The sequence below is a fragment of the Maylandia zebra genome, linkage group LG10 (assembly GCF_041146795.1).
Source record: "Maylandia zebra isolate NMK-2024a linkage group LG10, Mzebra_GT3a, whole genome shotgun sequence".
Taxonomy (NCBI): Eukaryota; Metazoa; Chordata; class Actinopteri; order Cichliformes; family Cichlidae; genus Maylandia; species Maylandia zebra.
This window is the reverse complement of record NC_135176.1, coordinates 29918378-29944860: the sequence shown is the minus strand read 5'-3', so window position 1 is coordinate 29944860 and position 26483 is coordinate 29918378. Positions and strand designations below refer to the sequence as shown.

Genomic DNA, 26483 nt, shown 5'->3' with positions numbered 1-26483 from the left:
TAAGAACTATCTTCAGCATAAAGAAGAACAAGAAGTACTGGAAGTGATGGTACGGCCCCCACAGAGCCCTGATCTCATCATCGAGTGTGTCTGGGATTACATGAAGAGACAGAAGGATGCAAGGAAGCCTACATCCACAGAAGATCTGTGTTTAGTTCTCCAAGATGTTTGTAACAATCTACCAAACAAGTTTCTTCAAAAACTGTGTGCAAGTGTACCTAGAAGAATATAGATTTGATGTAGATTTCTCTTTTGTTCCTTCACTGCATTTTGTTGATTAATGAAAATAAATGATTAACACTTCCATTTTTGAAAGCATTCTTTGTTTACAGCATTTTTCCCTCACCTGCCTAAAACTTTAAATATCTAAAAAAATCTCTCTATATAATTTTTAACTCTTAGATGTGGTATTAATGTGACAGCACATAACTTTTCTCCCCCAAGAGAACAAATGATATTTACCAATACTAATAAAAAGTTACTGTTATTTACTTATATCATCTACTTTTACATACATTTTTATTCATCATAAATTTTTTTAAAAATCCATGAAATAGATTTTATCAACTGACAAACACACAAAATTAATAATCACAGCTTATATTTTAATAATAAGTGAACAGTGAGTTTATATTCTGTCAAAAAAAAGAAAGAAAGGAAAGAAGAAAGAAAGATGTCTTTATACAGCAATGATACAAGCTAATCACAAATAAATGTGCAAATGATCAGTGGGAGTGAAGAGAACACTTACAAAATAAAGATTTTCTTCTGCTTTCAGACTTTAAAAGAAGACGAAAATTTGGCAGTTACAAAGTTTCATAATTAAGTTACTTTAAACAGTAAAATGATGAAATTTAAGTGTGTCCGGACCCATCAGGACAAGAAACATTGCCTTTAATAGATGAAATCCAGCCTTCAATTACATGTTTTCATGAAGTATGACTAAACAATAAAAACAATACACTACGTGTCCAGAAAAACCCATTTCCCCTGCATCACAAAGATCATTGATGCCAAATGCTCAAAATTTAACACTAAATTATTGGCCGTTAAGTCAGTGTAACAGTGTTTTAGTTTTGTTAATAAGAGTAAAAATAAATAACAACATGGCACACACCGGTGGGAAAAATTACTAGGCCCGAAAATGTGAAATAATGTGGTTGACACATAGCACCTGAACAGTCTAAATAAAATCACCCAAACAAATAAAATAAACATGTCTTGACTTCAGGTTAACTGAAGACAGTCGAATAAATAGACAAATCTACAGATTGTCACATAAGATCAGCCAAAATAAAAAAAAATAAAAAATAAAAAAAATTGAAATGTCATCTTCAAACATAAAATGACCCTGTACAATCATGATTCTAAATATTTGACAATCAGAAAAGAAGAGAAACCTTTGGACATTTAAAAGCTGAACAGTTCACAGAACATTACAGTGAATTTCCAGCTCCGTGGTTTTACCGTTGGACTGTACTAGAGTGGATTTACACAGTTCTCAATTTCAAATGATCCCATTTATCTTAGACTGGACACTTGCTCAGCCCCTCAATTCATCCTGTGTCTGAATCAAACCCTCTAAATTGGCTGTCCCTGACACACACGCAGCATGTGGGTGGGGCCTCTGTGGTCACAGCCAGAGCCCTGTACCTAAGATGACCATATTTGGGGTATCCACCCTGATTGACATCATTCATTTAAATTTGAGGAGAACACCCCCCCCCCAAAAAAAAAAAAAAAAAAAAAAAGACTTGAAACTTGCTGTTTAGAGCAATCTGAAACCTGGGGTTTTGAATTACAGGGATTATTTCTATGTTGCTGATGTTTATTATGAGCATTCATCATCTGAACTGTAGACATATCACAGGGGAAACTGGAAAGCAGAAAAACAGGTTGAGCAGTAAGTGAATTACCCCACTGTGACATACATTTGTGGAAACATGAAATATGAGAGCGAATGTCAGTCAGCACTCCTGGTTTTACAGAACATTAGAAGGAGTGAGATGAAAACGTGTTCTGTAAATTTAAATGAGCTGACCTTCAACTGTTATTTATGAACAGAGCTGAACTGAACAAGTACACGACAGAAAGCCTCATCATTTACCTGTCCGAGTATCACAATCACATTTACATTCACAACAATGTGCAAAAAGTAGCCGTTATACTCAGATTTAATAAATAATTATGTTTTTGTGTACCATCCTTTACCCAAGTTAACAGCTTGAAAAGGTTTGTCCAAAGAGAATTAAAGTTAAAGTTCTTCAGTCCAAATGACAATTTGGTTTTCCAGTAATTTCATCATTTTAAAAAAAATATTAGTTTACATGTATCATGTTGAATGAATCGAAGACAATTGTATATTAACTAAATGTTCAATATTATCCACATTTACATGGATACATCTGAAAATGCTGTTTGCACATCAAAGGTTTCCATCCAAGAAAAGCATTATAAACATATACTGCAGCATATGTTTATAGTACTTCAGTATATTAATGGAAGTTATTGAGGAGGAAACAAAACAATTTAATTTAACAAACAAAACAAAAACCCAAGTTTGAAATCAGGCAGGTCTGCACTTTTTCCTTCTGCCTAGAATTCCCTGCTGATATTTTTTAATAAAAGAAATTATTAAACAGACTTAGAACTGCAGCATTGTTACTTAAGTGTGGACTGAAGCCAAAACTGAAGACACATCTTTGTTTTCAGATGTACCCATGTTATGAAAAACATCCCTGTGTAGCTGCATCTCCACCCGAGTCTTTAACCCACTCCGTGGATTAAACCTTGTACTCAGATTACCAGTGTGCAGACAAAAAATAAAACTGAAGTGCAAAAATCAGTACTCCGTACACTCAGTGCAGTGATGAGCTGTCAGAACAGGACTGGAAGAATATAATTACAGAATATCATCTCTAACAGGTGATTGATGTACAGTGTAAGGCTGTAACAGCACAACGCTCCCAGGACTCCAGGAAAACCTATTTTAAAGTGACCTCTGAAAGCAGCACGTCACACTTAGACGTACAAAGACGCAAAGTGAAACGGCTCACTACAAACTCTGGAGCACAAACTGGAAAAGAAATTAAACGCTACAGCAGTTTGAGGACAGGTAAAACCTACCAACTCCTCCTCGGAAAACTTTATTCACCATTAGTCACTTTAAAAACTGTGCACAGGACGACAGCATTTACACTGGAAGACTGTCTGTTTTACTTAGGATTTTAAAGTCAGGCTCAATTAAGGAGAACTCAGTGGGTACCATGTGCCCCGTTTGTTTGATTAGCATCATTAGAGTACACAGAGACCCAGGCTTAAGCAGGGCACTTAAACAGCTGCCTTTATGAAAATTGTGTTACGCAGTTAACAAATTGTTCCAATTAAACTACAAGATGCATAAAATTATGATCCTAATGCTCCTATGGAAGAGTGCTGCCCAAAGGTGTTTGAAAGAGACAAGCAAGCATGATAGAGAAGAGTTGAGATGCTGAGACAAAGTAAAGCGCTCTCAGGGGCAGATTATTAAGCACATGTAATTAAAGGGCAGGAAAGGAGGACTACTGTACGTAGTGCAAATGCAGCCTAAAAAAACAAACAAACAAAAAACAAAACCCAGACATTTCTGCAGCCGCAATGATTCAGTACCAGTGGACACCGTGTGCGTCTTTTAATCAAAACTAGAGGAGACTGGGTGATGCAATTAGAAGAAACAGATTCACAAAATCCAATCAGGTTTTTTTTTTAGCATTTGAGAGAAAGATGGCACAGCTATGTGGATGAGTATGACCAACGTGGTGCTGGTTTATGAAATATTAGTCAAATATAACCTAAAGAGCACGGCTGCCTATAACAGTGCTGTTAAAGGATTTTGATAAATTAAGCAAAAAATAAATAAATAAATAAATAAACTGAATTTGACCAGCACCCAGACACAAAATGAGGAAGAAAAAAATGTTTATTTTAAATAAAATTTAAACAAGCAGTTAAAAATAAATGTAAATATGTCTGGTCTGTTTTACATGGGTGGAGTTCAGAGAATGTGATTTACAAATGTGCACATGTCACCGAGTAATCTACATCAACTACAGTGACTTATTACAAAGACCAAGTGCAAGTTCGGGACGGGACGCAATTTGGCACAGGAACTGAGGTTAAAAGAGGAACGATAAGGCCTTGTATGTACAGGAACATGCCTCAGGTAAAATACATCCACCTCTGAGTGTGAATGTGTCTGTACATACATTTACACTATGTACTGATTGTTCTCTTGTTTGTGTGGCAGCAAGCTCTCTGCCCACCACCGACTACATCCTAATACTGATTCAGATGGATGTGAACAGAACTGAAAAAAATAAACAAAACAACCTTTTTGTTAAGGATTGGCTGCTGCTTTGAATCAAGTACTTCTTAATAAGAGCTGATGTGCTATTTACTCTTCACAGGCTCAGATGGTTCAGATTTCTGACTGTAAAACAACAGAACAAATGAATAACAAAAACCTTTAGATGAACACAAAGCTCACTGGAAGAGCCATCATCTCTCTGTAACAGTGTCAACTCTGTTGTACCTTCATCTCTCTTATTACTGTGACTACCAGTAACAGTCACTTTGTCACGTGTACCACTCATTCGCGCCATTCCTCTGTTCAGCAGTTAAAATGAGATTTTCTGAGCAAATTTCATGCACCATCTTTCCCCTAAAACAAAGCTTTCTACACATTCTTTTTAAAATCTAACACCCTTTTTCCTCCGTACGTGCATCAGCTGTGTCTAAGAATCCTGAGCAAATAATTAGAAATTTTCACTCTGTCCTCGGAAAGCCCAAGTTTAAAAATCCAGTCATGCAATCCACACTAATCTATTTCTCATCAGCTGAGAAAAACAAAACAAAACACATTGTCCTCTAAGCTTTCCCTCTTTTGCTAGAACTACGCATTTAGCTGCCTGAGGAGTGTGAAATGGTGAGCGAAATCATTAACCACAGCAGTCTTTAAAACAGAATCAGTAACAATAAAAAAAAACAAACAAACAAAAAAACCCCCCCACAAACAAACAAAAAAAACAACCTTGAAATGAAACTGGTTTTCGTTCAAAGGGAGTGTGAATATAGATTTGCCAAATCGCCTGGTGCCATGCTCATGCCCCACTTATCTCTGACACAGTCCAACCGACCCACACAGTCGCACTACCGGCTCTTGTTAAAATGGGAGCTTCTTCAGCTGCTCAAAGGTGATGAAGAACTGAGAAGTATGTTAAGGAAACAGACAGTGGATTGGCAGATACAAATACTTCAATGCATTTACCTTGCAAAAAAAGTTGGTATTCAAATTGCACCAATGAAAACACTGACAGAGAGCATCATTGCCAGCACTACGATGGTTCATGGGGTAGGCTGAACAAACTCACCAAGTCCATTACTTGATTGCCATACAAGTCAATTTAATTTGTACTGTGCAAAAGTCTCAAGCCTCCTTTAATTTCTTTATATTTTTCGTTCAAAGAGCCAGACTTTCTTTAAAAGTACAGCCAGTGGCCAGCTGTTACCAAAAAAAAAAAAAAAAAAGTTATTTAGCAATACAAAACAAACAAAAAGAAACATACTTCACTCATAAATATAAACTGATTAGTGTGTAATTATGTTCTCTAAGAAACTGATGCATTCTCATAAATGCATAAAATGAATCCAATAAAAATACATAGGAGTGGGCACTGGTTTTGAACAGTGGCTGAGATGGACATCATCCTTCTGCTTAATGGAGTAATGGAATGCAAAGGTCGAGGAGAGGAGAACTCATAGGCATTTATGTGACATGGAGGCAGTGAAATTAATTAAGTTGAGGATAAAATAAGCTTTCTATACATTTGAACCTTGAATACAGGAGGAGCGATGCAGTTTTCGTCCTGGTCGTGGAACACTGGACCAGCTCTTTATCCTCTCGAGGATACTCGAGGGCGCATGGGAGTTTGCCCAACCGGTCTACATGTGTTTTGTGGACTTGGAGAAGGCATTCGACCGTGTCCCTCGGGGGGTCCTGTGGAGGGTGCTCTGGCAGTATGGGGTGTCTGGCCCATTGCTATGGGCCATTCAGTCCTTATACGACCGTTGCAAGAGCTTGGTCCGCATAGCCGGCAATAAGTCTGACTCGTTCCTGGTGGGTGATGGGCTCCGCCAGGGCTGCCCTTTGTCTCCGGTTCTGTTCATAATTTTTATGGACAGAATTTCTAGGTGTAGCAAGTGGCGGAAGGCTTTCACTTCAGTGGTCTCAGGATCTCATCTCTGCTTTTTGCAGAGGATGTGGTTCTGTTGGCTTCATCAGGTGATGGCATCCAGCTCGCCTTGGAACGGTTTGCAGCCAAGTGTGAAGTTGTGGGAATGAGAATCAGCACCTCCAAATCTGAGGCCATGGTCCTCAGCCGGAAAAGGGTGGAGTGCCCACTCCGGGTCAGGGTCTCGTCCCTGACCTGGAGGGGTCTTGTTCATGAGTGACGGGAGAAGGGAGCCGGAGATCGACAGACGGATTGGTGTAGCGGTTGCAATGATGCGGTCGCTGTACCGGTCTGTTGTGGTGAAGAGAGAGCTGAGTGTAAAAGCGAAGCTCTCAATTTACCGGTCGATCCACGTCCCTCCCCTCACCTATGGTCATGAGCTGTGGGTAGTGACCGAAAGAACGAGATCGTGAACACAAGCTGCGGAAATGGGCTTCCTCCGAAGGGTGGCTGGCCTCTCCCTTAGAGATAGGGTGATAAGTTCGGCCATTTGGGAGGGGCTCAGAGTAGAGCCACTGCTCCTCCACATCAAAAGGAGACAGTTGAGGTGGTTCGGGTATCTGAAAAGGATGCCTCCTGGGCGAGGTTTTCCAGGCATGTCCCACTGGGAAGAGGCCCCGGGGCAGACCCAGATCATGCTGGAGAGATTATATCTCTCGGCTGGCCTGGGAACGCCTGGGTGTTCCCCCAGATAAGCTGGAAGAGGTGACTATGGAGAGGGAGGTCTGGGCTTCTCTGCTTGGGCTGCTGCCCTCGCGACCCGGCCCCGGATAAGTGGAAGAAAATGGATGGATGGACAAAATAAGAAGTGGCAGGCCTAAAAACTGGAAGTCATGTCCACTGGGATTTATAACTACCCTGGTATACCATAACACCATGATATAGCCCGAGTCTAATAGGGATGGCCAAATGCTAAATTTTAAAGTACTAGCAGTTTTTTTCCATATTATATATCTAGATTTACTATTTCTGATCCTATTCCAGGTCTTTTATGGAATTAATTATTTTTCTAAGAACTAGAAATGATCCAAGTTCAAGTTTTGTTTACTTTAAAGGATACAATGATGTTCCAAGGTCCCAGTCGTAGCCAGTTAGGCCAAAATCCCTTGTAGAGAGCAAAGAAGCCTTCATTCCTCCACGTCTGCATCAGTCCATCCAATGTTCCTTTGTAAATGGGGTTTCCAGACAAAACTCGCTGGTTCATCATTCGAGTTCTGACCACATCTACAGGATTGGAGGCCAGTGCCCCCGCCAAGCCACATGCAAAACTTGAACTGCAGAAAAACACAGATTGCAGAATAACTACAGCTATTGTCACTGCACAGCTAAAGACAGACTTTAAGAATAGTTTAAACTTACATGAAATGTGCTAAAATAGTGTCTCCCATGAGGCCGGAACGAAGGAGGTGCTTCTTTGTTATGTCATAGACAGGAAGTTCCACTCCGACAACAATAGCTGCTCGCTGTGCTGTGGGGATGACACCCTGAAGACGTGAAGGATGGAGAAAATGAATCAGACCGTAACACACTTACAGTGCAACTCAGTGAACAGAATGAAGCAAGATGGGTGCCTATTTTCCTTGGGGGCATAGAAAAGTTGCTTTTAGGCTTTGTGCTAAACTGTGGATAGATTGGACCAGATTAATTTGTAAAGAAATCACGTGAAGAGCTAGACCAGACCTTACTGTAACTTTTATGGTCAAAAACACCTTGACCTAGCTATACAGCGAAATGCAGCACTCACTCTCCACAGCCCTCTGGTGCCCTCTGTCTGGTAGATGTTGATGAAGTTGGACATCATGCTGCCTTGGAGCAGGCTGCCCTGTGCCTGCATTCTGATCTAAAACAAATGGAAACACAAAACAGTTGCTAAACTTTTGGCTCATGGATTAGGTTTAAAAACAGAAAAAGGTTCAACTATAAAGTTACTAGTATTATGTTTCATGAGTGAGTATTTCTCAGCATATCAGTGTCACAACTGCTGTTTAATAAATAATAAAGCAGTGCTTTGATATTGACAGTACACACATTCCAATATCCTAGGGCTTACTGCCAACATTAGTAGTCACCTTGAGAACATCTGTAGGGTTGGCCAAAGAGGACGACAGGACTCCAGACACGACACCGCAGAAGACGTTGATGACCATCGTCTCATCTGTCACAAAATTACACAAATTGAGTCAAGGCAGAGCCAAAACCAACCAGCAAACTAGCAAATACTAGATCATCCTATAATTAACTATGAATTGATGTCTAAAGGGTTATTTCTAGAGATAACGTAAATTTTATGAACACTTAATTCTTGCTTTGTGTATCAGTTTTGGTACACTATTGCATCTTCTCTGGGTCTAAACATCAGTGTAATTATTTAGAACAGCAACCGAGACAACTCAGTACAATTATTATTATTCTTCTTAATGTCTGTAGATTACAGAACAAAGTGTTAATTTTGCAAGGATCCAGTTACTGTATAGTGTATACAGTTTAAAATATAAATACAATTTCTTTAATGCAAACTAACTTAAAGTGTTGACTTTTTGTGACATTAACAAAAAAAAAAAAAAAACCCACATATTGGCATTATTTTAGGGCCTGTTTTGAAACATCTGTTGAGGAAGAAAAGTTCAATTGTTTTTGCACCTTGTACTTTCAACATCTCACATCAACGTCTGATCACAATGAGAAAAATCGACATATCAAAGAATCAACCCTTTTAAATATCTTACATCCTTAAAAAATGACAAATCAAGAGTAGAGCTCAACTGATATATCAGTCTCTCTCATTTCAGCATTAGTGTAAATGTTGATGTTGTTGTTCACACTTTTTTACATTTCTTATAATGCTGAAAATAATCCTCATGAAAATGTATAAATGGTATTATCACAGTTCAGTGTTTACAGCTGTTTCTAGACAGATATGAGAGTTTTCTTGCAGTCCAACAGTACTAGCCATTAAAGTCTGAGCATGCGCTAAAAAAAAACGAAACCCAAAGTTGCCAAAAATAAATTTAAATTAAAAAAAGGAAATGGCCTGAAAACAACAACATAAAGCAGAATGGAGTAGGCAACACGGCTAAGCAGACAATGCATAGTCAAGTGACACCTTAATGGCAAGTTGCTAACTAACTTGTAAGATCTTTTGCTAGTAGGTGAGAACCTACCCAACCTCTGACTATTTTTCTCTTTAAATGCATACTACAGAATATTGTGTATCAACAGTAGCAAATGATACACTGGAATTATTTGAACTCCACAGAAATCATTATTAGCCTCAAAAAGAAACATTAGCCGTTAGCCTGTCTCTTAACTAGAGCCTGTCTGAAATGAAGTTCTCTTAATTTTGAGTAAAAGCTACAAAATTAGGATAGCTATTTCTGGAAGGTGGAAAGGTTAAAAATATGCTAAAAGGCACCAAGTTGAAATTACAGATTCCTATTCAGAGCTCTTATCAAGCACACAGTACTTCACAGTCAGTTTTAAGAGAAGAGAGAAGGAGAAAATCAAAGGCGTAACCATTGTTTGGCTTATCTAATTTTCTCATATTTTCTATAATCTACATTGTGCATACTGGCTTAAAAACATTCAGATGGTTGATCTCATTTGTAGTAACCAAATGTGGTGTCTACACTGGATCAAGGAATAGAAATCTGACATTAGCAGTACAACAGTGTAATCGCTGTGTTGCTTATTAAGGACAGAAATGTACACATTTCCCTGTGATTTGTGGTCTCAAATAAGGTCAGTGCAAGTACAAGCTGGCAAGTGTGCTGACAAATGCCATCTAAATTCAATTTTATTATATTTTATACTGACTTTTGTTATTTAGCATCAAACCACAACAACTATTGCCAAGGTGGCTGGGATGGTGCCTCCCCCCCCCCCCCCCTCCCACTTATGTCTTTGGATGACAGTTACTTAAACTAAATTAGGCAGGTGCATAAATTTGGACACCCCAACAGAAAAATTACATCAATATTTAGTAGATCCTCCTTTTACAGAAATAACACCTCCAAACACTTCTTATAGCTTCCAATGAGAGTCTGGATTCTGGTTGAAGGTATTTTGGACCTTTTGTCTTTACAAAACATCTCCAGTTCAGTCGGGTTTGATGGTTTCAGAGCATGGACAGCCCGCTTTAAGTCACACCATAGATTTTCAATAATATTCAGGTCTGGGGACTGAGATGGCCATTCCAGAACATTGTACTTGTTCCTCCTGCATTCGTCTCCCATACAGCATCTCCTTGTGCAAAGTGCGCTGAATAGTTGAACGATGGACAGTGACACCATCTGCAGGAAGATGATGTTGTAGGTCTTTGGAGCTGGTGTGTGGGTTGACTATGACCGTTCTCACCATCCTTTCCCTCTGCTTATCTAAGATTTTCCTTGACCTGTCACTTCCAGCCTCAATTACAATTGTGGTCTTCCATTTCCTCACTATGTTCCTCACAGTGGAAACTGACAGCTGAAATCTCCGAGATAGTTTTTTGTATACTTCCCCTAAACCATGATGTTGAACAATCTCTTTGAGAGTTGTTTTGAGGCTCCCATGTAGCCACTCTCAAGAGAAGATGCAAAGAGGAGAAAAACTTGCAATTGGCCACCCTAAATACCCTTTCTCGTGACTGGATTTACCTGTGTATGTAGGTCAAGGGTCAATGAGCTTACCAAACAAATTTTATGTTTCAATAATTAGTGCTAAAGGTATTCAAATCAATAAAACAACAAGGGTGCCCAAATTTATGCACCTGCCTAATTTAGTTTAAGTAACTATTGCACACTTTCTGTAAATCCTATAAACTTCATTTCACTTCTCAAATATCATTGTGTTTGTCTGCTATAAGATATATTTAAATGAAATTGCTGATCCAAACAACCAATGATTTATGAAGGAAAAACGTGAAAATTATCAGGGGTGCCCAAACTTTTGCATACCACAGTATATAAAAAGGAAGCCAATTTCAGTCTCAAACAACATCCCTTTCCTTTTCAGGCAAAAAAAAAATTATGCAATTTTGTGCTGTGCACACTTAATATCAAATATATGTTTGACAAATGGATAAAAGCTTATCAGAGTATCAGTATCAAAACAGCCTCTTTCATAGTTTCCTGCCTTTTCCATCCCCACTCATCTTTCTGTCCCTTCCTTCCTTCCTTACTGGACGCACTTTGCCTGTTGTTTAGCTTGCAAATTACTGCCGGGATGTTAACTCACTCACTTCCAGATGGGTCAACACAGGTGTTGTACTGTCGCTCTATTCAGAGGAAATATGTTGGAAAAAAGAAATGTCCAACTTAACCTGGGTAAAATGTTGGGACCTCAGTGTGTGTTTATCAAGGCTGATTTTGATTTTTAACAAATAAAGGACATCCGCTCAGCTAAGGTGAATGTATTTTATTCATTACCAGGGGCAAATTATCATATAACTGCTTTACTTTCAACCATTTCCAACAAACATACAAACATCATTAACCTCTTTTCATCCACTTAATCTCAAACAAGTGACAACACAACATCCAATATTTTGCAATCCAAACAAGGAAGAAAAGATTTGCAAGGGGTTTTTTCATGTTTGATGCACAAAACTAGCATTGATTGCAAACAAAGAAAAAGAATGAGCATGAAAAAATGAAAAGCAAGAGAAGCACGGTCATGCACAATCAATTTTTGGTTCACCTGCCATGGAGACTTTTATAGTTATGAAACTGCACCAGCCCCAGATTTATCGAAGGCCAAGAGCATTTTAGAAGCCGAATTTTGTGTTAATTATTCCACACTACAATGTTAAATGACTCTGATATTCTGCTGTTTGGTTTGCTGTCCTAGAAATATGACTTGCATAGTAATAAAAAAAATAAAAAAATAAAAAAATACTGGCTTTAAGTCAAATTGAGGTAAATCAGTGCACTGCAGCTTTGGTTATGCTCTATTCCTTTTCAATGTCAGTATATCTTAATGATCAACTCAACACTTGGCAAGAAAGAAGAAATGGCTGTTGTGTCTCAGGGAGCCGTTAGAGAAGGACATTTATTGATATTCACTCTGGACTGTTTAACTGAGCTTCAAAGTTCGCCTTAAAGATCATGGCAGGCTTGTAAAGAGCTCGCTTTGTGTAGCAGAGTTTTTACCATTTAAAAAATAAATAAATAAACAGCAATATTAATCTTTTCCCCTTTCTCCTGTCTAATTCCATCATGCTTCTAGTGCTAACACCACAAACCTCTGTTACATCCGTGCCCGCATCACTAAATTAGATATTGTCAGACAGTGAATACTAGCGAAGAAGACGACGACGAAGAAGGATCGTCAATAATAATGATGCCGTTGCTGGGGAAAAAAAATGATCAAACATCTTAATGAGTGTAGTTGTAACACATTATCTTTGCCTTACTTGGTTCCCTGTTGCTGTGCATATGCAGAGCTGCCTACATTTTAACTGTGCTGATAAAGTCCAGCACAGAACCTGCGTGAGCAGAAAATAAGCAAAGGGAGTCTGTTTAAAAACAGTTTTTCTGGAGCATCTCTATTTCAACCTCATCTATGTTTGGCCTTTACCTTTGTGACAGATCCCTTTCCTCTCCTGTACTATATAAGCCAATAACATAGTATGTTTAAACCATTTGGAGTTCATTTTGTAAGCTTACTGATCCTCAAGATGCAATGCAATATTACTTCAAGTATTCCAACGGTGATTTGATTCCAGTTGGAAACACAAATCCCCTTTGGAGGGGTGTCAGAAAGGGCATTGGGCTCAAAACTCTGCCAGATCAAACCATGAGCTACTTGTTATGGTGAATCCTTGTAGAAAAGGAGCAGCCGAAATATCCATTTAGTCATCATTACTGGGTATGCTGAATGGAAGATGGTCCTTTAAAAAACAAAACAAAAAAAACAACAACAAAAAAGAAAACCCTTTACAGCAGGGGTGGGTAACATAAGAAGGGGAGGGCTGCACCATAAACAGAACCCAGTTCAGCTTTTTAGCCTCCACAACAATCCCAGATTTAGACTTTTTGTTTTTATTTCACTTTATTTTCAGTTAGTTTACTTGTCTGTGTTCAGCTTTTAATTATTTGAAAATGTTTAGTTTTAGTTTTCTATTGTTTCAGTGGTAGTTTTAGACTTTCTCATTAGTACAGTTTGGAGGGTGTTTAGATATTTGGAGAAATTTAGAAAAAGAAAAAAAATAAATCACAACAGACGTCACAATACAAATGCACCTCTGTGTAAAGCAGGGGTAGGCAACTCCAGGCCTCGAGGGCCAGTGTCCTGCAGGTTTTAGATATCACCCTGGGTCAACACACCTGAATCACATGATTAGTTCTTACCAGGCCTCTGGAGAACTACAAGACATGGTGAGGAGTTAATTTAGCCATTTGAATCAGCTGTGTTGGATCAAGGACACATCTAAAACCTGCAGGACACCGGCCCTCAAGGACTGGAGTTGCCTATCAGTGCTGTAAAGAGATGACCAAAGTGCCACATAACTGCTTGGGTTTTCTTTTTTATTCCCCTCCCAAAAAGTCAAAGTTCTATTTATTGCACAGCCCAGTGTCTTTATATTAACACATTAACTAAAATGCTTTACATAGTTTTTCCATTTCATATGTTAAAGGGGTCAAAGATATGACTCTGAATAGCAGCATCAGTTAACCAGCTAAAATGCAAATGTAAGAAAATGACTCTGTCCGTTCTGTTTTTATTATGGAAGATCCAAGATAGCTTAAAAAGCATTTGCTTACTGTAATCTCTGGTTTTGGCTGAGCCCAAACTAAAATCTTACAAATCAAATGCATGTTAAAGGACATTGTATCAGTTTACTGTGAGGACAGAATAATTGTTATTCTAAATTTTATGCCGTATTAAAACACCTACATGGTTGGCCAGTTGTCTGGTTTAGCTGATTAGAGTAAATGTATGAATACTATCAAGTTTTCAGCTGGGTTCTGTGTAACTAACTAATGAAACCCTGTGAATTAAAGACAGTCTAAAATTTGCCTTTTAAGGAGAACTTAGTAAAGGGACACAAAAAAAAAAAAAAAAGAATATTAGAGTTAGAAATAGTGGTACCAACCTTCTGGCTGACTGACAAATAGCCTCTTCAGAGAATTGTAGGTTCCTATCTTGATTGTCCCATAAGAAGCCTGTCTCAAAAGAGCCGGGGAAATTCTGTGAGGAGAAGATTAAAAAAAAAAAAAAAGTTTGATTCAAGTCAGTTCCTAAAGCGAGTATATATATCAAGAACTTACTTGCGTGGCTATGAATGCAAGTCAATACCATTTCGGCCTTATTAAGGATTGTGAAATTCTAGCTATTGTCTGTTACACAGAAAGTGCTCTGAAAACACCTGAATGCTCTAAAAACAAAGAGAAGCTTGTTTTTAAATCTTTTTCAGAATGGATTGCATTACTTTCCCCACGGGGCTGTCAGCTGAATTCAGCTCAGCCGCCCACAAAGTGTAGCAGCTCTGCGTTCAGTCTTTATTACTGCATATTGTAGAGCACATCAAGGCTCCAGACTAATGTTCAATTTTTTTCCCTCCCCACATCAGTAAACGTAAAAGAGTATTCACAGTGTCTTATCATGTTCAAATAATCAGCCTTTACTTGTCATGAAGTTGTTGCTGTGGCACATTCTAAACTATTTGTTCTGATGATTGCAAACAGTTAAGAAAAACCACATGGTGAACAACCATCCAGCTTTTCTCCTTCAGAAGGTGAGTACCAAAGGGCTGAAGATGAGTGTGGCTGATAAATGAGAAGCGAATGAGTCCCACACTTGCCCACACTTTTTGCTTTTCTCAGACTGCAACATCCTCAACTTGTGTCTTATTCCACCCACGAGAAATGTGAGCAGAGGAGTGGAGGCAATATGAATTTAACAGAATGAGAACATATTTGCCTCTGCGCCTCAGTTAAAGAGGGCATGTGGTGCAGCTTCATCATAAATTGGTTTGTTACTGCCCACCTACTGATGTATGCTACGATCTCAGATGTAACAGCGCTCATGACATGGTACCATTTAGGACTTAGTTAAATTGAGAAGGGTGCAACATGACCAAATGTGAAATCATACACACAAGAGCAAAAAGTCTGATTAGCAGCTTCCCCTGTATGCCTGTTCTCTATGCTCTCCACACGAATTTTAAGAATTCAAACATTTTTCAGTATGGTGGAAAAAGACCGATTTCCTGGTCACTGGCAGGAGGATAGAGGACAGAAGAGACAAGGAGGCATAATTTAGAGAACTCAGAGGACTTTAGGCTTTACTTGGGCAGCCAACCCAAGTATATTATTAATTCTTCCCACCTTGTGGTTTCCCTAACAGCTCGCCAGCTAGCTACTCTGGCAATCCATGATATTACTGACCTTCCACCAGCTCCAATCCAAGATAGTGGAGTTGGAGTTCATCCACAGGGTGAGAGACAGCTGACTACATTGTTCAGGTATTTATGGCCACAAAGTACTTCACAAATATTTCCACTGGAGAATTTATTAACTGTGTTATTCAATAACTCATTTAAGAAAATGTGTGCAAAGAAAGGAGTCACAAATGTGAACACAGGGTTGCTTAATTATGGGTTTTTTTGGTCAGTAAGACTATAGATATTCATCACGATCACTCAAAAGGAAGGGATTTATTGAATAAGAAAAGAGTTGTTTAACTAGATTTCCTATGAACCCGGACCTCGTGCATGTGTACAAGTGGCAAATAAAATATTTTATCTTCATCTTTCTTAAACTTTTATTACACCTTACCTAACAAAAGCTAAATAAACTAAACCAAACATACAGCAGCATGGCAGGGATTTTTATTAAGGGGTAAAAATCAAGGAAAGAGATGTGTTGAAGGCCAAAAGAGAAAATTATTTCAAAGTAGAAGCAGCACAAATATTGTTTAGGCTGAAATTCAAATTCATTTATTGCATAGCCCTGTGTACAGACCCCTTGCAGCTCATATAGTTATATTTTTTTGCATATCATATATTTTTACTATATTTCTCATATGCTGTCTTTATACATTTATTATTCCTTTAAATGATCACTTATTCTATTTCTCCATTTTATATGAGCATTTTTTGCATCTGTTGTGGACAGCAAAGGAAAAATTTAGTTGTACAGGGAAACATGTTGGGAAATATTTTGTTATATGCAGATATTTTGTGCATATGACAATAACACTTTGAAACTTCAATGTGAGAAACACTGACAGTGGTGAGTTTATTTTTAACCAGTGGAGTGCATTCATATTTACTGAGGTTCATATCCCGACCAACCTAAGCTGCTGACCACTCTAACCATACGTGACCCGACTCCCTTCTACCCCCCTTCCACAAAATATCATGAAGCTAAAATAGAATACTAAACTGCTTTAACAGAGCAGCCAGCAGCAGCCTGCGTCACCCATATATGATATCAGAAGTGAGTAGCAAGTAAGACTATTTGACTGCACAATGAGAGAAAAGAAAATGAGATCTCCCTGTCTTCTAGGAACAATAATTTACCTGGGACTGTATGCACACTCCCTGGAAATAAGAGCTGGTAGGACTGAAATTCTAAGGAAATCTTTATTCAAATAACCCCCACTTAAACTTACAGCGGAGTCTTATTTCAAAGTGTATTAGCTCTCAGTAAAGCTCAAATGAAAAACACTGGCGAGGGGGGCAGTCGCTTCTCTGCAGCACAAGCAATGTAGACAGGGAGATAGCAGAATTATTTATAACATTAGAGAAAATATTAAATACAAATGGACTTTCCTACATATAAGAAATGATGGAGCCAATCAATGAGGTTTTGGCATTCCACCAAAGAGATATAAACCAGATTTTTTAACATTGTTGCTACAGAGTTAAATTTATTAAGACTTTTCTGTACATCAAATGGCCCAGAAAATACAGGAAATGCTAAGACATCCGTTAGGTAAAGCAACACAGGCTCTTTGCCAACACTGCTTATGTGCACAGTCAGCCTACAAAGGCTCAGCTGAGTCAGAAAACAAAAACGTATTAAGCAAAGACAGGAATTTTTAATCTTGATCAAGCAATAGCATTCATGTAAACTAGAGAGATGCATCACGGAAAACCTTTCTACAGTGAAACTATGACATGTTATGCAGATCAAATGAGTGGCCTAAAAGATAATATTCCATACCCAGAGTAGAGCGCCCGAATGCCCTCCTCCTTCCCGATCCTGAACAGAGCATGGAACATGCCTCTGTAGCGCACCTCTGTGTACTGAGACTGACCTTGGACCTGTAGTCTGGTCTTAGTAAGGTCAATGGGAAATGTGCCTGAGAATGAAAAATAATGATAAATAGGGATTAAAAACACATTTTATGTGGTTTATTATTTTATTTTATTTATTTTATTATTTTAAAAAGACTCAGAATACAGAAACAAATGTATATCATGTAGCTCTATGTTCATATCATATACAGTAAACATCAATCATGTTAAAAGAGAAATCTTCTACTGAAGTCAATAGATGAGTTCTACAAGAGGAAAGATAGTGGTAGAAGCATAACTTCCAGAAAGTTTATTTTTGGCGTTTAAAAAAACAAACAAAAACAAACAAACAAAAAAAGATTAGTCTGAAATGAACGCCTCAAAATTACATATTGATTATGACAAAACTATTATTAACAGTTACTTTAATCAGCACTCAAACCACAGATTATTCAACAGAATTAAACATTTACTTATTGTTTATATTAAAAAGAAGCATGTATTTTTTAGTTGCAGAACTTCTCATTCAGTTGCAAAAAAATAAACAAACAGGTCCATGTAAAATGGACTAACCCTGCCAGAACCGAGCAGAGAGTAAATCTGAACTTTTATGGAGACACTTGAGTGAAAGAATATGATGGGCTGAAAGCCAAAGTGTTGTTAAAATTTAAGTTTGAATGCCTCCATGGCTCTTGCTACTGGTTACTTGCTCTTAGAATGTCATTGTGTTATTAGTTTTACAACCCAATTCTAAGCAACATGTATTTAAACACAGGAAATGTATTTTTCTTCATTCTTTAAGACTCTAAATAGAGCAACAGATGAAATGTTTTAATTTTGTCTCATGTTCTCTGGGGGAAAAAAAAATAGAATAGCCCTTTATTGTCACTGTACATGTACAATGAAATTGGAGGTGCTCCACACCAACTGTACCGGAACAAAATATATAAATAGTAGACAATAGGATTAAATAGCAAAGAGTAGCTGATGAAGAGTGATTTAAATGGGCTTTTGCATGGAGCAAAAAATCTAAATATGATTTTGAATGTGATGATTGTGTGAGAGACACAAACTGAGGCTAAACACCAGACTTTTGTCAGCACTCAACAATCTGGACTGAACTTTGTGAATGCCACACACCTGCGATTGCAGAATGGGGAACACAATTATCACCAAATGGCTTTGACATTTTCTCTGCTACATGCACCATTTCCCTTTTTGGAGCCAGTGTTATCTGTAGTGATGCATTTTCCTACAATACTGGCGGTTAACCATTTGCATACAACGCGCTCTACTCGTGTTACATTAAAGCATATACCCCCGACTCCCAAAAAAATATATACAAAAAAAAACCCAAAAATACACCTGATGGTCAATGTGTGGATATTGCGGCGCACCACGTACCGAATTCTGCGACAATCGAGGCCATCCCTCCGTAGATAAACGGCTTCCAGTTCAAGTTGGCCATCTCCGTGGCGGCGGCTGCTGCTTCCACCTGCTGCAGCCCCGCTAAAAATAGAAGAAGACCACCCAGACAGAGGTCAACGCAGTGCTGCCACCTCAGACAATACAACATGTCGACAAACATTGAGGTAAAAGAGGATGCTACAGATCAACGAAGTGCCTCAGCATCAGCATCCCAGCATACTGCGCCGGAAAGAGACGCCCCGCAGTATCGAACGCGGTGAGGAGAGCCGTCATATTTGTTGTGACCCTACTATTGGCTTATAATAAAGTCAATAACATTTTCGGCGTCTTGATTGGCTGGGGTGCAAGAGGCGGGCACGGAATGCGTTACCGATAGCAACAGTGCCAAGAGAAATAAATGAAGTTATTTATTATTACTACTAGTCATAGAATGACAAAGAAGCTATTTTATTAATGAAATCTAAATCATATGATGATATATACAGTTTTAATCATTTTATAAAATGGTCTTTTTTTTTTCTTTTTTCTTTTTTTTTACAGAGATGATCGCCCACCTGCTTCCAGCGTTCCGCCTCGAAACAGATGGCTGCTGCTAGGCTAAATGCTACTTCTAAAAAATTACTAGCCGGTCTGTTAGCAAATTTACCAACTGGCAACCAGTTACTGTCAAACTGAACGTACCTGTGCTGTAGATAAAGTCCGCGACCTTCTATGCAGCTTGGTTTCCCATGTGTCAGAGAATAACTATGCATTGACTTTAATAAAATGCCAGCGGAAAACTTCTCACCTTTCGTTAGCTTCCCATTTACGCTAGCGCCAACTGTGGCAGAATTTGTAAAAACAGGATTTCCGTTAACACTTTCAAAATAAAACGCCTTTTGTCTAACTAAAGTAATCAAGCAATGTAATTTATGTCGTTACGGTTAAAGCAGTGTTTACACAAATAAAACATAAATAAACAAAGTAATGCTAAATGTAATTTCAGGTGGCTAAAAATGAAAACAGTGATCTTAAAATAAAGTTTCATGGAATAAACAATTATAAACTAGTGATTTAGCTAGGCTACTGATGGTTTACTGTTGTTGCACTTATTTCTAAATGTTTATTGGGTGTTCATCTATACAAATATATAATTAACCACCACAGCTGATAGATCTTCAGGAAAGCTGAATTTGTTTTATTGGAGTTGTACTGTGGAACAGGTCTTCCCCTGAACAGTGTGAAACACGCAGTCATACAAAAGTAAGAAAAGTACATAGTTTTCTAATATCTTTTCAGGTAGCACATTAAATTAAAATCCATCCACAGCATTCAAACTGTGATATATTTAATCACACCCTAGCGTTTTCATCATCATATTTCTTTAATGAACCCTTACTCCTTTATCTTTGTGCTCTCAGTTGTATGGCAACACATATTCGGCATTTTTTTTTCTTGCGTGTTTGCAACAGATGAGAGACTCCATTCTCAATAAAACATAAAATCGGCAACTTGAAACAACCCAAGTTTTTATTTTTTTCCGATTTCTTAATGAAATTTATTTTACATACGATGCAAAGTTTTCTTTCTTATTTTATTATGATTTCCTGTTGGATTCTTTCACACCTAACTGCTCTAATGCTAAAGTGTTTGTTTTCTTCTTCTTCTGGCTGCTCCAGAAGAAGCAGCTTGAGGTTGACATATCAGATCATCTGCCCCCATCTCACCTAATCCATATCCTCGTCTTTGACGCCAACCCTCTACACGTCCGCCTTCACTACCTCCTCTGCAGTCTTATTTCCCTCCTGCCTGGCAGCTCCATATTCAACATCCTTTGTCCAGTACTTGCACTATCCCTCCTCTGTACATGTCCAAACCATCTCAGCCTTCTCTTTGTAACTTTGTCTGAGCTGTCACTCTGATTTACTCATTTCTAATCCTTTCATTCCTGATGTAAATCTTCAGCTCTGCCTCCCGGCAGTGCTACCATTTCAAAACTGTACATCAGAGTAGGCCTCACTACCATCTTGTAAACCTTCCCTTTCACTCTTTTTGCTATCCTTTAGCCAAAAATCACCCCTGACAGTCATCTACGCCCACCTCCTCGACTCTGCCTGTGCTCTCTTCCTCACCTCTCTTGTGCATTGTCTAATGGCTGTTGGTTTGCATGGTTGACCCGTTGTATTTAAACTTACCCATGCAACCTAACTACCTTCACTACCTGCAAGTGTTACAAAATAAATTCACTCCCATTACTTTAGCATTAAAAAAAAGTACCCACCCCCCTCAAACTGCATCTGTTTGGTGCTTTAAGCACCTGAGAGTTTCTCATCAGGTAGCTGCACAGCATGAAAACATACTTCCATTAGGGACACAAATAAAAATGCTGTGCACAAATGACATTACCTTTCAAAATATGACACCTGAAATTTTTCATATGATGAAATGTTGATCTACAGTTTCACTTATGTAATAGGAGTAAAGGGCATAAGGGCAACATGGTTCAGCTAACATGTCTAAGGCTTATGTTTCTTGTACAACCGTGGCACATATTTGCAATGAATGAGCCAAGTGTTACTGCAGTGTTTAAGCTTTAGTAGTTAGTCCAGGTTGCATTCACTGGGTTTTGATTATGATCTACTGTCTTGTTTTTATCATTCTCTTTCCTTTTCAGGAGCATCATGCTCCTCTGTTTCTTGTGGATTTTCCTGCATTTTGAACCTGTGAAGACAGCACTTACATCACAGGATACAGTAGAAACAGAACACAAAAACAGCTCTTTGGTAGTTATTAGCAGAGGGAAGAAAGTTTGCGCTTGCATTTCAAACATTACAACTCACAGAGCCTCCCGGAATTTAAATCAGCAAATTTTCGGCTACCCAGATTCTTTTATGTAAATAAAAAAAACTGCAGTAAACCCCTTAAATGCTTTTAAAAGAGGACTGCTGATGTCCTTTCCACATCACTCACATGTCAAACAGCAAATATCCACAATGCTAAACTTCATCAGTAGAAAAATATACATTGGCTAGGTATTCTTCTCCTCTACATTTAAAATATAGTTGGAAAATATCAATAATAAACAAAAACGGGCAGTTGGAGCCAAATTCAAGGGAAACTGAGTGAATGGAAACTCTGCAGTCCGAAAGTTTAGGGATGCATTTCCTCTGTTTCTTCTTCTAGAGGGCATTCTTGATGAAATCCAGCCTTACTTGTTCAGGCACAGGAAGTGGTGTGGAATCACAGAGTGGTGCGCAGCAGCCGAATGGCTCGCTGGTAAAGCTGTTGGACAACTGACACCAGATTCCTAAAGGAGAAAAGACTGAGTTTGAAAAAAAAAAAAAACAGGATGGAGAGAGAATCGCTCCAAAATTTAGTGTAGATTCACTTCTTTAACACTACGTCGTACATACTGGTGACCTGTGCTGCTCTTTCAGATCTACCATCTGAACATCTGTGTGATTTTTAAATAGATATACAAATTGTCATGACCAGTGACCACTGATCAGTAGTCACGAGTACCATTCACAGAGAGTTGGCTGCAATCACACCATTGTAGGATGGTGAAAGATGTACCCTTTGGCCCCCTCCTCGATTCAGAGATGGTCTTTCCCTTTTCACGTAAATGGCCTCCTTGACTGTCCGCTCAAACCAGCGTTCCTCCCTGTCCAGGATGTGCACATCCTCACCACTGAAAGAGTGTCCACTGCCCTGTAGATGTAAATAGACTGCAGAGTCCTGGCCTGACGAGGTAGCTCTTCTGTGTTCTGCTATCCGCTTAGCCAGAGGTAGTTTGGTTTCCTCGATGTATAAAACACGGTTTACAATTTGTATATTAATTATCATGACACTGACCTCACAGTGCATTGCTAGTCAGTGGGCTGGTTTCAGTCATTATGCAAATGTAGTTTATAAGGTTGGAAACCTGCAGTCAGCAGAGACTGAAGAAGTCACATGGATGAGTGACGAAATGTTTTCCTACTGAAACCGCTACGTCCAGATCAACAGAATCAACCTTTTGTGATTTCCTTACCTGGATGATTGAGCATAGTTGTTAACAAAATTCTAACGATACCATCTGAATGTCACAGATATTTAGACTCATCAGACCAGGCAACATTTTTCATCTTCTGCTGCTTCAAGATTCAAAGTGTTGTGCCTTTCGGGATGCTTTGCAAACCTTTGTTGTGATGAGTAGTTAGTCACGTTACTGTTGCCTCCCAATCAGCTTGTAGCAGTCTGGCCTTTTCCTCTGTCTGATATCAACAAGGCATTTACCCCTGCTTTTTCAGACCATTCTCTGTAAAGTCTAGACACGGTTTTGAGTTAAAATCCCAGTGGATCAGTAGTTTCTGAAATAGTCTGACAGCAGCAACCATATCATTCACCTTCAGAGTGACTTAAATCACCTTTTGTCTCCATTTTACTGTGCGCAGAATGCTGCTACTATGTGATTGGGCGATCAAATATTTGCAGTGATGAGCAGTGAGTAAACAGTGAGTGTATGTTTTATGGATACTCACTGATGCAATCCTGCGGACCACCAAGCGTCTTTGTCTTTCCTTTGCCTTATTCCCCCCCTTCCTTTAGCAGTCCAGCATGAAGGCAGTTTATAGCTTAAGCAACTATTTTATTCAGACCCACAGTGGAGTGAAGATTACTTATTTACTTTTTTGTGTGTTTCTTTAGAGATTAGTCTGGATTAGAAACTGAGCCTACAGCTTAGCTGCTTCTAGCACAGGCTATAAGGGGGTGAATCAAAGATTAAGCAAAATCCTTTGACATAATGATTAATATGTAAAGCTTGAACTTTTAATTGCATTCCTCTCCCTCATTTCCTGTCATTTAGCTACTGTCTGGTTGTTGTAAAGCCATAAACATGATTAAAAACATTATTTAAAAAAATATGTATGAGGTTACTCCGCTGTTTTTCATCTATATCAGGGGTCAGCAACCTTTAACACCCAAAGAGCCATTTGGACGCGATTTCCACGCAAAAGAAAACACTGGGAGCCGCAAATACTTTTTGACATCTAAAATGAAGATAACACTGTATATATTGTTTTTTTACCTTTATGCTTTGTGTAAACAATTAAGGTGTGTTGCTTAAATCCATGAAGTACAGAGAAAATTACATTTTATTTATGTAATTAACACATTTTGAACTCTTAAAGAAATATAACAAAAGGAAAGACACCCAGCTGAACTAAAATAATCCATGTAGGAAACAAAAACTGTTGTGAGCCGCCACCCTTATATCGCCTTTGGGCTTTTGGAGCCTTGACTTGACTTTTAAAAAAATGATTGGGAATAATTAGCACAGACGTTAAGGCGCCTTGTCGCCTTAACGTCTGTGTTATCTATGCTGTTGTGTTGGTATGTATTGGGCTGTGCGCTTTAACACCGGCTGTATATATACCGGCTGTAAATATGCTCTCTCTGTATAGAGAGAGCATATTTCTCCTGTTTTGGCTTCCCTTCACTGGTTTCCTGTTAAATCCAGAATTGAATTCAAAATCCTGCTCCTCACATACAAGGTCTTAAATAATCAGGCCCCATCTTATTGTAATGACCTTGTAGTACCATATCACCCTATTAGAGCACTTCGCTCTCGCTCTGCAGGCCTACTTGTTGTTCCTAGAGTATTTAAAAGTAGAATGGGAGGCAGAGCCTTCAGTTTTCAGGCCCCTCTTCTGTGGAACCAGCTTCCAGTTTGGATTCGGGAGACAGACACTATCTCTACTTTTAAGATTAGGCTTAAAACTTTCCTTTTTGCTAAAGCATATAGTTAGGGCTGGACCAGGTGACCCTGAATCCTCCCTTAGTTATGCTGCAATAGACGTAGGCTGCCGGGGATTCCCATGATGCATTGAGTTTTTCCTTTCCAGTCACCTTTCTCACTCACTATGTGTTAATAGACCTCTCTGCATTGAATCATATCTGTTATTAACCTCTGTCTCTCTTCCATAGCATGTCTTCTATCCTGTCTTCCTTCTCTCACCCCGAGCAGTCGCAGCAGATGGCCCCGCCCCTCCCTGAGCCTGGTTCTGCTGGAGGTTTCTTCCTGTTAAAAGGGAGTTTTTCCTTCCCACTGTCGCCAAAGTGCTTGCTCATCGGGGGTCATATGATTGTTGGGTTTTTCTCTGTATCTATGAAGCACCTTGAGGCGACTTTTGTTGTGATTTGGAGCTATCTAAATAAAATTGAATTGAATTGAATTGAATATACATACAGCAACCGTGTGTGAAAAGTAGTCAATAAAGAGATGCTGAAAAGCATGTTCATGGAAACATCGTCGGGTCTGCCGTGATATGTTTACAACGGGACTTCTGCTCCTGAACCTCTGCGCACAGCGTCTGCAAATCGGGGCTGTACGAAGTCACTTTCATCTTTACGCAGAACTGTAAGCTGTCGTCTGTGAGGCGTGAGCGGTGTTTGTTTTTAACATAGTTCACGGTGGAGAACAGCTGCTGACATAATGTGGATCCGAACATCCAGAATTGTCTTACCTGGGGTTGAAAGTCTCGATAAATGCACGGCGTTTCGGTGGGTATATCGGCTTCCGCAAGTGTGACGCTTATTTTGAGCGATCAAAAAAAATAATAGAATATAATTTTATATTTATATTTCAATATCACAATAATCTTCCAGTTTAGAACTACAAGTTAAAAAAGTACTAACAGAAATAAAATACACTTCAGCTACTTACTTAAAAAAAAAAAAATTATTTTCCCAAACCACGCAGAGCCGCACTAAAAGGACTAAAGAGCCGCATGCGGCTCCGGAGCCACAGGTTGCCGACCCCTGATCTATATGAAAACGCAGACTTACCGAGCTCCGGCAGAGAAGCAGTTGTTGCGGTTTGGATGGAGGCAGAAGAGCGAGGCCACGCAGTAAACACAGCACAACAACATGGACAGCAGGCGCCTCTTTAAAGACATCTTCAGTCTGGCAAAACACAGAAGCAACAGGTAACACTTGAAAACTTGGCATTCTCCTCCAATATGCTGTTTACACACGGGGTTAAAAATTGCAACAAAAAAAGTAACATTATTATTATTATTACATTATAAAGTGTTTCTTCTTTAGAGACTCTAAGCTTGTAAAACCTGTTCAAATATCTAATCTTCAATGCTACATTCTATAATTCATTCACGTATTACGGGTTTTACGGAAGCCCCAAATGCAATTTCATTGTTCTCTGACAATGACAATAAATAAATAAATAAATAAAAATAAATAAATAAATATTAAATGATGGAGGGAGTGTGAAAAAATATATGTGACAAATGTTATATCATGAGCTTAATGCAGGAATTCAAAGTCTACTGAAGGTCACACTGTTGTGTATTAGCCCAAAATCCCCTGTCCTCCATCATCCTGACAGCATCACTCACACAACACCATCCTAACCTTAAGAGTTGTTCTCAGAAGAAATCTTTACTGACAGACTGATATTCCAAAATTTAGAAAATCCTTGCTTTGGTTGAAAACAAAAAAAACTCTGAAACTCCTTCAAATCAAACCCCAGATGGAGAAAATCCCTCGCTGTGACTGTAGGAGTATAAACACAATCAGAGCTC

General features: G+C 38.7%; 1 protein-coding gene and 2 long non-coding RNA genes across 4 annotated transcripts; 1 reads left to right on the top strand and 2 right to left on the bottom strand.

The window, feature by feature from the left end:
- Positions 1 to 591: 591 nt before the first annotated feature.
- Positions 592 to 19772, bottom strand: slc25a14 (solute carrier family 25 member 14). 2 transcript variants are annotated; one of them, XM_004551138.5, is made up of 9 exons: positions 19709 to 19772; positions 18898 to 19002; positions 17420 to 17558; positions 14344 to 14438; positions 8339 to 8424; positions 8014 to 8109; positions 7629 to 7753; positions 7330 to 7543; positions 592 to 5242 (listed from the first exon to the last, which is right to left on the bottom strand). In XM_004551138.5, exons 2-9 carry the CDS (start codon positions 18959 to 18961, stop codon positions 5201 to 5203), a joined length of 861 nt encoding a protein of 286 aa, XP_004551195.1. In that variant the 5' UTR covers positions 18962 to 19002; positions 19709 to 19772; the 3' UTR covers positions 592 to 5200. The 2 variants fall into 2 exon arrangements, with proteins under 2 accessions (XP_004551195.1, XP_004551194.1); XM_004551137.6 differs by having other exon boundaries at positions 19603 to 19762.
- LOC143420879 (uncharacterized) lies at positions 18970 to 19816 on the top strand. The gene is made up of 2 exons (XR_013100641.1): positions 18970 to 19177; positions 19462 to 19816. It is a non-coding gene; the product is annotated as an uncharacterized LOC143420879 (long non-coding RNA).
- A 266-nt stretch (positions 19817 to 20082) lies between these two features.
- Positions 20083 to 26483, bottom strand: LOC143420878 (uncharacterized). The gene is made up of 3 exons (XR_013100640.1): positions 26314 to 26483; positions 25732 to 25848; positions 20083 to 22207 (listed from the first exon to the last, which is right to left on the bottom strand). It is a non-coding gene; the product is annotated as an uncharacterized LOC143420878 (long non-coding RNA).